The 14,324-nt window shown below is 38.7% G+C and overlaps 1 protein-coding gene and 1 long non-coding RNA gene across 3 annotated transcripts in view; one reads left to right on the forward strand and one right to left on the reverse strand.

The window, feature by feature from the left end:
• Positions 1-14,324, forward strand: part of LOC148189209 (uncharacterized) — a 132,956-nt gene that overhangs the window by 22,927 nt on the left and 95,705 nt on the right. The window lies entirely within an intron of this gene.
• shisal1b (shisa like 1b) overlaps positions 1-14,324 on the reverse strand; it is a 45,262-nt gene that overhangs the window by 17,125 nt on the left and 13,813 nt on the right. For both annotated transcript variants that reach the window (XM_042496678.2, XM_042496675.2), the window contains exon 2: positions 3,424-3,630. In XM_042496678.2, the coding sequence (XP_042352612.1) occupies positions 3,424-3,490 (67 nt within the window). In that variant the 5' untranslated portion in view covers positions 3,491-3,630. The remainder of the gene's footprint in view (positions 1-3,423; positions 3,631-14,324) is intronic.

Here is a 14,324-nt window from a genome sequence, read left to right on the forward strand (position 1 = left end):
GACGTGGGTGTTAATGCCCATCTTAATCTTTCCATTACATTAAAAAGCCAGGTGTTAGCGGGTGTTAGTGGGTTTTTTTGAGAGCGAAAGGGGCTTTAGAAACAACGCACTGTTATACAACCCAAAAGACCAATCTAAAATAACTCCATGAGACTAACAAACAAGATTATGAAATACTATTTAATACTGGCAGTCAGAATAGTCACTAAGTATTGAAGGAGGCATTTCACAGTTCAAAAGTAAACATGTCTGTTCTCTCTCTGATGAAACTATGTAACAGTGACACTTTTTCTAAATTACAGTAAATACATTTTTTGGCTACTTCTTTTTTTACTGCAAGAATGATACAATGTGCAGATTCTATTTTCATGTGCCAAAAGTTAAAATCTTACATGATATCATCCATGCTGGTGTATTAATTTGGCTCTGTTTATGTGCATCATTTGCTAATTCGGTAATAAAAAAACTCTTTGATTTCCTTTTTTTTCATCATTCTCTGTCTAAATTAAATAATGCAATCTCATGTGAATTGCATCCGGATTAGTTTTATTATAACTGATAAGTCTTTATCTTGTGTTTCCTTTCATCAGTGCACCCTAGAATCTGGCAGTAAATGTGTTGTTGCTGTGATTTAGTTCAAGGTCCACTTAGACTGCGGGATGATAGAAGTCTTTCAGTAATCTCAGGCAGGGACAGATCAGCATTTGAAAGGAGAGAACTCTTTCAGGTTATAATGAGCTTGGTGTGGCCAGTCATCTTCCCTTCGACAACCCGCAGCAGAAAAAGGGGTGAAATAAAGCGGTGCTGAAGGACAGAGTGGGATTAGAAGTGACGGGTGGTTTATATAGTGAGAGGAAACTCTTCATTTGACCTTTGCACTAGCTCTACAAGTTTGTGAATCAGTGACATGGGTCTGCAGTCAAGTCTTGTTATTTATATCCCATAAATCCTTACACGTAAAGGAGTGGGTCAGCAGTTTATAGATACATGAACTGGCAATAAGGAAACAGACGGCCTCAACATCAGAAGTTGACCATAAAGTCCTCTAACTATGCAAGACTTTAAGGTTTTGAAAGAGAAGAGTTTAGGGGGAAGTCTCTGAAATCTCTCTCTCAAATCATCAACAGCTGGTTCTGGGAACCATACAGTTGTAAACAGCCACCTGCTTAATTTCATTAACACCTCTTGAAATGTAGGATGCAGTTAACAGCTTGGCTCTTGCATTGCAGTATGTTTACAACCTGCAGTCTGAAAACTGCCATGGCTCTCTCTCTCTCCCAAAACAACAAGCAACATCTGAACATCAGTCAGTGCTCGCACATCGTATTTATTTATTTATTGCTACAATCAAACCGACAGTTTTCTTTTTTCTTCTTAAACATAGAGGTAATGTTGGCTTTGTTGTAATTGCATTTCATTTCTTAGTGTGAATCTCTAAGCAAATAAAAGTGATATTGACTCACAAGTGGCTCATCCATTTGGAGGTTATGTGAGCTGTAAAACTGATCTTTAGCTAAGTGTGATGTTCCTTCTTGCTGTTATTAATACATGAAAAAACAGCTGAATATGAGCATCAGTCCAAAGTATGTCCTTGGTTCAATTTGTTGCGTAAGCTTGACGAAATGAGCACACTGCATGCCATCAACTTGTCAATAGACTAACAACAATTTTGGTAATCAGTCAGCTGCAAAAATGCCACACATTTGCCTGCTTCTAGCTAAACATTTGGTATTTTCCAAATATAATTTTTTCTGAATATAATTTTGTTTTGGATTGTTGGTCACACAACAAATTTGATAGTGTGACTTAAGTTATTTCTTTATTTTTTTTTGTTCTGTTTTTTTTTTTTGTTTTTTGACATTTTTTTGGGACTAAAAAACAGATGTATGGGTTGGTTTATGTTACTTTCTGTTGGTTCTGGTTGATAATCTATAGTTTTCATTGCAGTGGCAGATTCCTGAGAAGACAGAACCGAAATTAATTTGTAGTGTGTAAAGTGTGTAAATCCAGGTATAACCAATCCCCCAAGAAGTGTGCCAGGCTCTGATTCAAATTTAACATCGTGGCCAAAAGTGGAATTACACCGTCCGGGTCAGTCATGTGATGCCCGCAGGCCCAGAGAGACTTTTTCCCATTGACTTACATTTGGAAAAAGACATCTGTGAATCAGTGGATAATTTTTTGTGAGTGTCCAAACCCCCAACAAATGACTAATTTCATTATGTAGATTTTTTTTTTTTAGATAATTTTTGGGCTTTTTATGCCTGTAATTGATAGGACAGAGTACGCGTGAAAGGGTGACAGAGAGAGAGAGAGAGGCGAGGGACATAAAGCAAAGGGCCAAGGCCGGAGTCAAACCCATGGCCGCTGTGGTGAGGACATAGCCTCTGTACATGGGGTGCCCACTCTATCCACTGATCCAACAGGCACCCCACTATCTAGATTTTAGTAATCTATCTAGATAATATTTGGAAAGTCTAAAAGAGAAGAGAAGTCAGTCACTCCACTGGTGGAAGTTACCAGCTTGGGCACATTTGGCTGTGCTCGGTGGCTGTAAGCCTAGTGCGCATGCCTTATGGGCCAGTGGATCCAGGTATAAAATACTCGGAAAAGAGCTTTTCATGCACCAATGAGCAGCTCTCATAGGAATGAACAAGGCCCCACCTCCTTGGCTGTATTCAGATGTTCTTAATACATCCATGGGTGTAACACCCTGTCTCTGGCAGGCTCTGAATGCATTTTATGTACACGTGTTGAATTAAAACATTGTTAAATTTCTTTTGAATGAGGTGGTCATTAGTGTCATTCCCACTCTGTCTGCTGCTGATTTTTATGGGTTTATTCCAACCTGCTCCAGTTTGCTGTTGTGCAGATTTCTCCCTCAGACACTCAATTCTCCTCTTGCCCTATTTTGTCATTTTTAAACTTGAGTTGGCATCTTTTCCCTTGTGCATAATGTATATTCCATATCTCAGAGATATGCGTTGGCTGGGTTCTTCTCTTTGTGTCTTTTGGGGTTGTAATGTGCTCTCTTCACAGTTTTATGCAGCATGGCCTGGTTTAGAGAGCACCCTGAGGTTCAGAGCTTTCCCTGCCAAGAAATATTTCAAAGTTCATTGATGTTAAGTGTCTCTGACTTAACTGCTGGCCATCAGATGTCAACGTCTCTCTCTTTCTATCCAAAAAACTGTCTTTTGGGGTTGTTTCCTGTATTTAATTCATGGCACTAGTGGCTCACTCAGTAAATGATGAGAACATTTTGAGATTGGTAAGTTTGTAGAAACTACTCTGAGTATGCATATAATACGAGACCAACCCAAGACTCTTATATGACTGTCTGGAGACTCCTTTGATGAAAAAAATATGAACTTTTGAGGGTCAGACAGCAGACTCACTGATAGGCAAACACTAAACTTTACATACCTGCAGTGGACAGCAGGAGGAAGATGACCGTCAGGACATTGAAGGACTGCCGGCTGGTGATAGTCATCTTCTCGTCCTCATGTGGAAAGAATGGGAGGGAGAGAGGGAGGGATGGATGGAGGGGGGCTGCTCTGCTTTAGCTGAGCATGGGCATCCTCTGCTTGTTGACAGCTCCTCTCACATGGCTGCTGCTGGGAGCCAGGACTCCTGATGGGAACAAGACAAGCAGAGAGAGGAAAGATTAAGAGATTTGATATGGATTTCTGGAAGTTCCACCCTACTATGCAGACAGCTTGTCTGGCAGTGAGCTCCCATGATGCCTTCTGAAAATCTGTCCTTAGCTTTACATAATAGGATGGCTTAGGCATTAATTTTAATTGAAATTGGCACTCTGAAATCCTTATAGTGACAACACTTTTTCTGCTTTTGACTTGAGAATTGCTTGCACTTAATACTGACATTTAAGAAGTTCAGAACACATCTTATCCATGTGTTACAGTAAATTACAATAGAAAAAAAAGGAATTACAAGCCTTTTAACTGAAACGGTTGTTTGAATAACTGACTTTATAATAATTACTTTTCATGTTGATTTTCAAACAACCGATAATAAAGATAATAAAATAGACATTAATTATACAGACAACTGTGTGTCCTCAGCAGGTCCCCTGATCACGCAAAAATCTACCTTAGAGCAAGCATAAAAATCAACATATGGAGAGTTGCATTTTCAATAATAAATAAGTTATTAAAGATATTTGCATGTTTAAATGTTCCATCTTTTATTACGAAATTATGGACATCTAAAATTAAGCATTATGGATAGTTGCAGCACTTATTGTAATCATGCAGTAATTTTGCATTTTTGACTATAGTTTTAATTTACTGTTTTTGTCTCCACTACTCAAATGACTTTAATTACTAAAATTGCATGTTAACAGTTCAGTTTAAAAGATAAATAGACCTACCAGTCACAATTCAGTTGAGTGACACCACACAAATGTAAATTACAATGCAAAATAAAAATGAAAATAAATAAGCCTGTGTGAACAAACTTTTTGGAAGTTGTATGAACTTATTTGCATGTAAAACTAGTCAGGCTAGACACTACTCTGGCACATTACTGCCTCTCAGGTTTAAGACTGAATTGCCCCATTAAAACCAAAATTCTGTTTACTTGTCAAACAGTTTAAACTGACTGGACAGATAACCAATCATAATGGGGTGCCACCAGGGGTGGCCAATCAGATTTCAGAAGCAACCCCAGGCCACTCCCAAGACATGTCCTGGAAATAGGACCATCCAGGAGCACGTGATTGCAGCATAATTTATCAGTTTGTCTTGTTGAGAACTGAGATTAAAACAACAAATAATACCCAGTAAATATTTGATTATAAAACTATACCAGGGCAGTAAAGAAAAATGCTACAAGTGCAATAAAATGATGGTGTTCTCAGTGAAAGTGTTGTTTTTTAACAAATGTTTAATGAATTCGCAGAACATGCTCCTTCAGCACAGTGTACAGAGTTTTATTGTAGAATTGCTGAAGAGCAGTTTGCTTTTAAATGAGGCATTATGGGAGTTCATGACCTTTTCTTCTTCCATCACTGTACACTTAGGATGCAAGGCTGCGTCATAGCCATCCGTCCACTAAGTGAGATTAATGGGGTGGCGGCAAATTTTGCTTAGTCACAGTTATTCTTGTTCATTGGCAGATTTATTTCTTTAATAGTATCTAGGAACATTGCATAAATGGTCCCTGTCCATGAATTAGTTAAAGGTGATGGTAATTTATTACAAATTCTGTCAATGAACCATTTGCATTTAGCAGTGGTTTTACAACTTTAATTTGAGAAACACCTTGTGCTTAGATTTGACTTTGAAGCTCTTATCAGTGGCAGCCATGTGACTGAGGAACCCATCATGAGCTGAAAACATGGATGATAATGGATGGTTTGTCTAATTTCTAGGATGGCTGAAATGGTAAGACATCAAAGCTAGCTAACTGCACAAGTTTTATACCAATTATTTTTGTTAAAATGGTTTGGAAAATGTATTTGCTCTTTAAAACCATAAAATCTGCATCTCCCATATTTATGACATAAATGTAGTTTCCACTATAGTACCATAATCTGCCTGTGAGAATGACCCCAAGAATACTGCGGACTTTAGCTGCAAGTTTTTGAAAAGAGAGTGAGACATTCTCTCTGTAGAGGGTGAATGGAAAGTGTACCACACTCAAGTCCTGAATTATTTACAAGCCGACCGCAGAATAGAAACCACATACAAAAAGCTACAACAAGAAGTGTAGAGGAGCATCAATGATCCTCTTTGTCATGTGATGAAAAAGAATGTAATGGTGGATCACATCTAGTTTTATGGTGCATCATCACTGTCTACTGTTCGTCTTTTTTGTCAAACTATTTGCAAGCTAATTTGGCATACACTCAGTGTGGGTCAGTGTAGTCATGAGAATGCCGAAGGGAGATTGGAATGTTTTGTTTTCAGGCATCAAAACATGCATCTTTGTTTCACGTGAACGCACTCTCATCATTCAGTTCAGGAAAAAGTCTTCGATAGTTTCATATAGTAGATACTTTAGAAGTCATGGTGATAATAGGGCATCATAGTGAGAAGGACGAATTACTGCCTCTCAGATATATGCCTCCACGAACCCATCAAGTTGCAGTATACATCCATGTCTGTCCAGACTCATATGTAGCCATTAATGTTGTCAATGCTTCAAATATGGATATTGCTGCAAAGAAGCTACATATTCTATAATGTGGGTGCTTTACACAAATGTGCGAGCCAGTGGCACAGAAAATCTGTTCAATCAGCAGATTCAAGATGGTCACCCAAGATCAGTGTCACAAATTCAGAATCTGACCAAATGTCTCCCCTTCTGTTCCTGACTTTTGACGTTGAATAGTAGCCTGAAAAGTGTTTTTGCAGAACATTATAATGTCACAGTGAGGAATTTTATTCTATGGGACATTTGTGTGAATTTTGGCACAATTTGCATGTTAATTCTTGAGTTATGGCCAAAAGCATGTGTTGTTTTGGTTTTTTTTAGATCACAGTGACCTTTGACCACCAAATTCTGATCAGTTCATCTGTGAGTCCAAATGGACGTTTGTGCCAAATTTAAAATTTTCTTACTCAAGCAGTCTTGGGGATCAATAAAGGATTATCTCATCTTAGCTCATCTTTTCTTAAGAAATTGTGTATCTGAGAATGCAACGGACGGACAACCCCAAAACATAATGCCTTTGGCCATGGCTATCACCAGCGTGGAAGCATATGAAGTATTTACAGGTTGCACACAGGTAGCCACATTTCTCACTGCGTGTTCAATACCAGCTCTGAGGAGGTGTTTGTTTGACTTGTTTGGAACTTGATCTGAATTTCAGCTGCACCTGTATCTTTGAAAATAGAGCTATAACACTTAGTCGATTGCAATAAATATTTTATTGGCAACTACTTTCAGTCATACATTACATTCAATTGAATATATTTCAGGTTTGGACTGTTGGTCAGTCGACACAAGATTTTTAATGACATTACCTTGTGCTGTAATATATAGTGAATAATTGATAATGAAAGCAATCATTGGTTGCAGCCCTATTTAAAAGTTCACCACCTTTATTGCCTCCAATACAGTGTTGATCAGTGAGGTTTGAGTAGGCTGTGAAGAACATGGAGAAAAAAGAAGCACTTGACAATTTTCACAGCTTTTCACACCTTGCTAATCCATGAAGAGAGTAAGCATGGCTGATGGCTTGTCAGTTTCAGAAAATTGCAAATGTTGATTGATGCAGACCTCCAAGTTAGAGGACTTCAAGGGTCCCAAATTTAGCACGTCATTCAAAACACACTCATAAGAAACCTACCTAAGCCCAATGTGAGGATTGAAGAAAGGGACACAGACTGATCCATATAGGAAAGAAAATAATTACTGTGGGCCTCGGGGTGCACTGCTAGTTTAAAAAGCCTTGAAAAAAATTTTTAATCATCACATCATCGAATCTGATAATGTGAAAGTGTTGATCCACATGGGTCTTACACATATTGCCACACAGATGTAAGACCTGCAGCACTGAAATACAATAGTGCAACAGTGTTGCCCAGCAGTGTGTGGGACGACTCTGACTCTTTCTTAAATAGCTTATGCACCCTATCTCCCAAATGAAGAGAGAGGGTGTCTTTCTGTTTCATGGTGTTGCTACCAGTAGCCATTTATGTCTGTATGGGTTTGGAGCTAGCTACATTCACTGGTTTGGAGACAGACTCTTTCTGTCTAACAGGAAATGTCCATTGATAGAAAATTATACTGAATCAATAACTAAAACTAAGTTGGTTTTACTGGAAATAAAATTAAAATTAGGAAGACCATGTGAACCTAAAGCAACCAGAAGTCTCCCATGACCAGATTAGACTGAGTCTAATTTGGACCCTGTTACTAGGAACTGAGAGGACCTTTGACTGCCTGGTTTCACTCCCAGGGTGTCAAAAATGCAGCTTATGTAGTGGCGCTGTGCATCAGATACTGAATGAGATGCACCCTTAAGCATCTGAATGAGATGCACCAGGCTTTCTACCAACTCAGATGTAAACTTATCTGCGTCATTATTAGATGGTCAAAGTATCAAACGATGTATAAAGAGCGTGAAAGTCTGCTATGAACAGGTGTGAAGAGAGGTGAATAGTTCCAACAAGCACAGGACTTCAACCCAGGAGAATGGTGTTTGTGTGCTGTTGAGTTATTCTGTCACATCAGTCATTAGTCATGTGAGTCGGTTGTTGCTTGAGTCACGAACTGACATCAATCGCTTTTCTCTCCTAACCCTAACCGAGTAGTTTTGTTGTCTAAATCTAACTGCCTTCCCCCTAAGTCAAGATACGACTCAAAAGGCTTCGCCCAAAGCGTCAAAAAATTTGACAATTAAGGATGAGATCACATTGCCTGCGAAGACATCTACTCCCTTTTCAGACTGCCTGAAAAAACACCACTTAGAGAATATACTGTATATTTGTGTTTTCTCAGGGTGAGATGCAGCCTCTAGCTGGTTATAAATATGGTGTGTAGCCACATGAATGTGAGCATTACTGGAAAAAATATGCACCTGTTTAATTGAGCCTCTGTGGATAAACAAATGTATTGGAGGAAACTATAGGTGTGTAGACACCTTGAAGAATCCTGTTCCCTGTTAGTTGCTGTGTTAGTTGTTGTGTTTTTCCTGCTCCAGCTCCTACTTGTTGCCACGTGTCTTACGTAATCCAAATAGCACGGGCTGATGGTTGCACATGACCAAACCAATATATACAAAGTTGTTACGTGGACCGTATGGACAGAATATGTAGAGCACAGCAGGGTTTTTCTGTTGGAGTCTTTTAAAGCATTTTGATCAGACAAGCTGTTCTCTCTTCAAAAAGCCAGGCAGCTGAGGTCCCACGAGGCTTGTTAGAGTGGCATTTTTTATGTTTTTTTCCCATCTTATACTTCTGGTGAGAGCTTCAGCATACTGTCAGATGACAACATGTGCAGTACAACTTGGGATTCCCATCTTATCAAGTCCCCCAACAAACCAACTCCTATTCCTTTCTACTGCTGTTGCCTTTTACACAGGTTTTATAAATATACATTATTTCTTCGTCACATGCAGTCACATCATTGTCACTCACTTGTGCTCCCTGTGCTGCACAAGCTGTAAAAGGGCAAGGTTCACTTCATCTCAGTGCTAGCCTTGTTTGCAAAGAAGAAGTGAATGTGGAGGGTTTGTGTAATGAGCCTGATGTTAGTGAAGCAGAACATGCCCTGTAAATACACAACACAGTACACACAGTGCATAGCTCACAGGAACTTAAAATAGAACATTCTGCCCAGCTGAAAAGACATGCAATACAGATGGAGCTACTTGCTGTTTATGTCTGAGATCAAACTAAAATATACATAAAGATCGTGACGACCCCACTCTCAGAGTGAACGTAAAGGCTGTTACTATACAAGAGGAAACTAAAAAATTAACACACTCCCAGGGTATGCACAAGCACATAGAGCTTGTTTATCTATCTACATGTTACTTGCTGTTGTTGCTCGAGAGAAGAGGGAAATATTAAGTGACCAATTACTGCAGCAACCACTGTGAATCTAACGGCACACTTTTCATCACAACGCAGCAGGAGACCCAAATCTGTCAGAGGTTTGATGAGGGAAAGTGCAGTGGAAGATTTTGGGCTATTTGGAGATTACACACAGTGATATGCTGCTCCTCATCTCATGAACATTCTTGTGTGAGCCTTATTTTTGTTCAAACATTAACTTCAAAGTCCGTGACACGTTATTATGCTTTCTAAAAATCATTATTTATTTATTTTGGCCTGATATGTCTTTTATCTGAGAAGCTTTCAAGTTTGTAAAGGCGCGAACCTGACATTACATTTCTCTGTCTCTCTCTGTCTGTCTGCCTCTCTCTCTCTCTCGCTCTTTCTGCCTCTCTCTCACTACAGCATAACTTTATTTTTAGGTGAAACATTTAGGCCTGTCTTTTTGAGTATTCACATAGCCATCTTTTTCCTCTGGATGATAGTAGTTGGGTATTTATGCACCCCCTGTGCCTCATTATTAGGTTTGCGTTTTCCTCAGAGCACAAAAGTACACTCTCTGTTGCTACGTTGGGTTTAAATCCATGTTAATGTGTGTTATCAATCACCCTAAAACACACAAGTTCGTGAGCTTTCAGAGTGAAGTACAGTTTAGAGATGAGACTCCCACTTCACATGGGGGATGAGTGCCTGTTAGCTAAGAGACTGCATCTCATATCTGGGGCTGCTGATGGGCTCGCATCCAAATACTGATCAGTATTCAGCTGCCATGAGCCCTGTGCCTAATTGATGCTCCCTTTGACTGTCATCATAATAAATTGGGTTTCATTCACTTTTGATGACATTAGAGTTTCACTCAGAAGCCCCGCAGTGCTCCATTAGGATATGAGCCCATGTTGGGAGATTTAGAGCCTATGATCTAATGATCATCTCTGGCACAGAGAGTTGAATTGCATGCATTGTAATTGTCAATGAGTTAAGAGTGACAGTCTGAGGAAATGAACTAAATGGATGGAAAATGTCTAGTACAGCATGTGTCAGAGGTGGAGTTATGAATATCACAAGACCAAGCCCATTCTTGTATGGCTGTAAACCAGGGCTACACCTTCAGAGGGCCCACCACCAATGGCTTTGTGTGTAGACCTTTTCTGTACCTTTCCTGTTCAGCATGTGATGTGATGTGCTGTTCTCTCCCAGTATGCTTATGATACTTAAACTAGGGATGGGCATGAGTATTCGAATATTCCGTTGGACATCACTTTTTTCTAAGCTTATAGTGTCATCACAACCTCTCCTGTGTGAACAGGACTTTTATAATTTTTTCACTATTTGAAGTGGGTTAAATGTTATTTCATTGTAGAGCATGCAGTGTAATGTTACTGCTTTGCTCAGTGCCTCATTGGACTGCTGTCGCTCTCTCTTTGTTTATTATGCGATTGCTGCGGAAGTGTGAGCTCCACACCGGGCAACACTTGATGAGTGTCCACCTGCACAAACACACAGTGAGAGGGCGAACTTTTAGTATCATAAGGCTAATATTACCCAATGGTTATTAACAGGACGGAGTAAAGCTGTTTCCTTGACGCTGTGAGTTTGGTGGAGTTAAATGTTAGTCATTGTTGCTGTGTTAGCTTGTGCTAACCTGGCAGATGTTGAACTGACCATGAGGACAGCACCTTGGAGACGGTCCTTCCATTCTGCGTCTAACCAAGGTAACATTAATGACAGAAAGTTTCCTGAATTCTGTTATGTTAACTATGATAGTTGCATGTCAACAATAATTTAATGCAGATACTTTAAGTTACTATGGAAGTTACTAAAAACTCCCATCCCTAACTTAACCACAGAGTATCTGCCCATACTGAGTACTGATCCAGTGCCAGAGCTCTCTTTCCACAAATGTAAAATCTGTGTACTGTGCTACATGAAACTTATTGGGATCATTTTTGTAAAAGGTAACATGAGGCCAAGGATTATTGTGGTTTATGCTGAACAACTGGGTTTTATAATGACAGTGACAAAGAAATGGTATTTAATGTGAACTAATCACATCTGTCTACCTAATAAAGTTTATATTGGCCATAACACAAGTCTATCCCCACTACACATGTATAAAGACAAAAATAAACCACTTAGTAAAAATTAACCTGTCACTAAAACATGCACACAAGCAATGACTAGCATGAGGGAAGATACTGTTTTTCTACAGCTGAAACGGATAAAAAAAAAAAATCTGTAGGTCAAAAGCAGTTTAACTTACTGGAAATATCACAGGAATATTATCTACTGTTAAGAGTTTACTGTTCATAATTTAAATAAAAGTGCATTATGTGTTGACTATTATTGGCCTTCAGTGCCAGCTATAACCTCAGGCTCTGACTAAATTTAATGTTGGGCTGCACAATGCTGATTTAAATTTTATGTGTTGTACTTAATATGGACAGGCTGTAAGAAGGAAATACAATGCCATGAACATTACTTCTAGTTTTATTGCCCTGGAAGCTTTTATAAAAGCTCCTCATTTACACTGATTTTATTCATTTATTTATTTTCAAAAATGGTGAGTGGAGATAAAAGCTTGATTCAAAGGTCCTACTTTGCAGTCAAAATGTAGCTTATCATATGGTATACTTTAGATCAGGGGTCTTCAGTGTTCTTCTGGCAAAGGACCGCTTGGCTCAAAGATAGATGGGACAGGGACCTCCTCATATATATCTTGTATGAAATTGAGTTGCACTGGAGATAGTTAGATAGAGATAGATACTGGAGATTCTCTGAAAATGTTTGGGTTTTCTCTCATTTGCCCTTGTCAGCAGCAGTCGTAGCATGGCTAGGTTCCTTATTCTCACCCTCTACCTTTTATCAGGATTTGTGTTAGAGTCTCTTGCTTAAAAAGTAACAAACAATCCATTGTGGTTCGCAAAACTGTCTGTTTTGGAATAATAACAGAGCTAACTGGCAAAATATGTTTCAGTAGTACATAAATGTAGGCTAACTTGTTCACGCCATTATGAATAGATGCTGCACAGTGATTTGGGGTTAGCCAGCTCACATCATTGCACAAGGATTTAAGGGTAACAGTTAGCCTATCATTAATGCTGTGTACTATAGGTTAAATGTTTTTTTTAAGTAATAGTACAATTTATCTTTGTTAATGAATTTTCAAACATATTTTAATGTTTTTTTAAAAAAAACTTAAATTAAATAAATTATCAAACAATCATTAAGCAGACCCCCTGCAGTAACTCTTAGGACCTCGTAGGGGTAGTGGACCCTTTGTTGAAGACCCAGGTTAGTAAATATTTAAAATCAAAACACAATTGAAGCTCAGTAATATTATAGAACTTACCCAGTTAAAGTAACAAGTTTAATGTCAATTAATCATTTTGGTAACATATTACACAACTGCCCATAAAAGTCACAGCCAAATGTCTGCAGTATTTTTTCCACTATCTGCTCCAAACAGGGACAGCCCAGGCGCCTTTCCATTACTAACTGATGAAGCTCTGTAAGGATAATAACTGCTTATTCATTTGTGCTGTATCACCAAGAGTTCAGAGCTGCAGAACTACACATAAATTTGACTGATGAACAGAGGTTCTTCTTTGGTTTATATAATCAGTCACCTGAATAAATATTCCAGATCAGATATTCTAAATAAAGCTCAGAGGCAGCAACATGTTTTGGTCTGGTGGCTTGATGTTGCTGGGGAGACATTTACGTCACAGAAGATAGGGGGAAGAGTGTAACATCCAATAATTAGCATCCACAATGTATTGTACAGGAAATGAATACAACTAATCTAAGAGGGAGAAAAACACAGCAGGGTTGCCATAGAGCTTGTTGTGGAGAGTTTGGCCTATACAGCAACATAATGGGCTATTGTGCAGTGCAGCCACCTTGCTGCATGGGTGGTCTGTTTCTGTTTTTGACTTGGTAATGGTTTGTTAGCTTAACACAAACAGAAGATGAGAGAAGAGGTGTAATCAAACTTACATCTGCGGCCAGCTTGCCATGTTTCTACCTGCTGAGAGCCGTCATGCTGATGGAAACCATTCTGCCTCTTGCTTCATTTTGTCTCACACCCTTAATTCATCATCAATTTGGATCACAAAGGCTGAGTTGGAAATAATAGAGGTATTTGTCTGACAGTCTCTCCTGATCTAACCAGCATAATAACTCTGATTAACTTTTTTTTTATATGCAACTTCCATAATACTTGGTAGAAATGACATATGCTTTACTGCTACAGCCTCATTTCAGCTTGAATAAGCACCTAATATCCAAACTATAAAGGTGATGAGGAAAGAATTCTGATACATTTTGACCATATATAGACAGAGTGAAGGGGGTCATTAAAACATGTCTAAACACCCCAGTGATTTGTATCATCCAGCAGCTGAAATGAGAGTCTATTCTTGACCAAATTGGGCAGTTCTTTCCTCAGTATTTTTTTTTGCTTGGCAGTAAATATATGCATGCATAGAGAGACAGCTAATTAGACAGCTACTGGAGTTTAATAAGTTGAATTCATTACACAATCAAGGTCTCAAAGACAGCTGGGGGATGGACATTTTTGGAGCCCCATTTAATATAATGTAGATTCAAGTGATGCAGTATGAATCAATCCTGCTTACTTGATGCTACATGTAAGACTGGGTATTTAAGGTGTTGTATCTATTGATAAAACCTTTTGTTAGACAACAGTAAAAGCTGCTTAGTTTCTGTTTAGTTCGACTAGCACTGAAATGCATAGCTTATTTGATTATTGGATTAGTTGACAAAAAAATAATCATC

This window comes from Plectropomus leopardus, chromosome 7 (genome assembly GCF_026936395.1).
Source record: "Plectropomus leopardus strain MGB_pleo_1.0 chromosome 7, ASM2693639v1, whole genome shotgun sequence".
NCBI lineage: Eukaryota > Metazoa > Chordata > Actinopteri > Perciformes > Serranidae > Plectropomus > Plectropomus leopardus.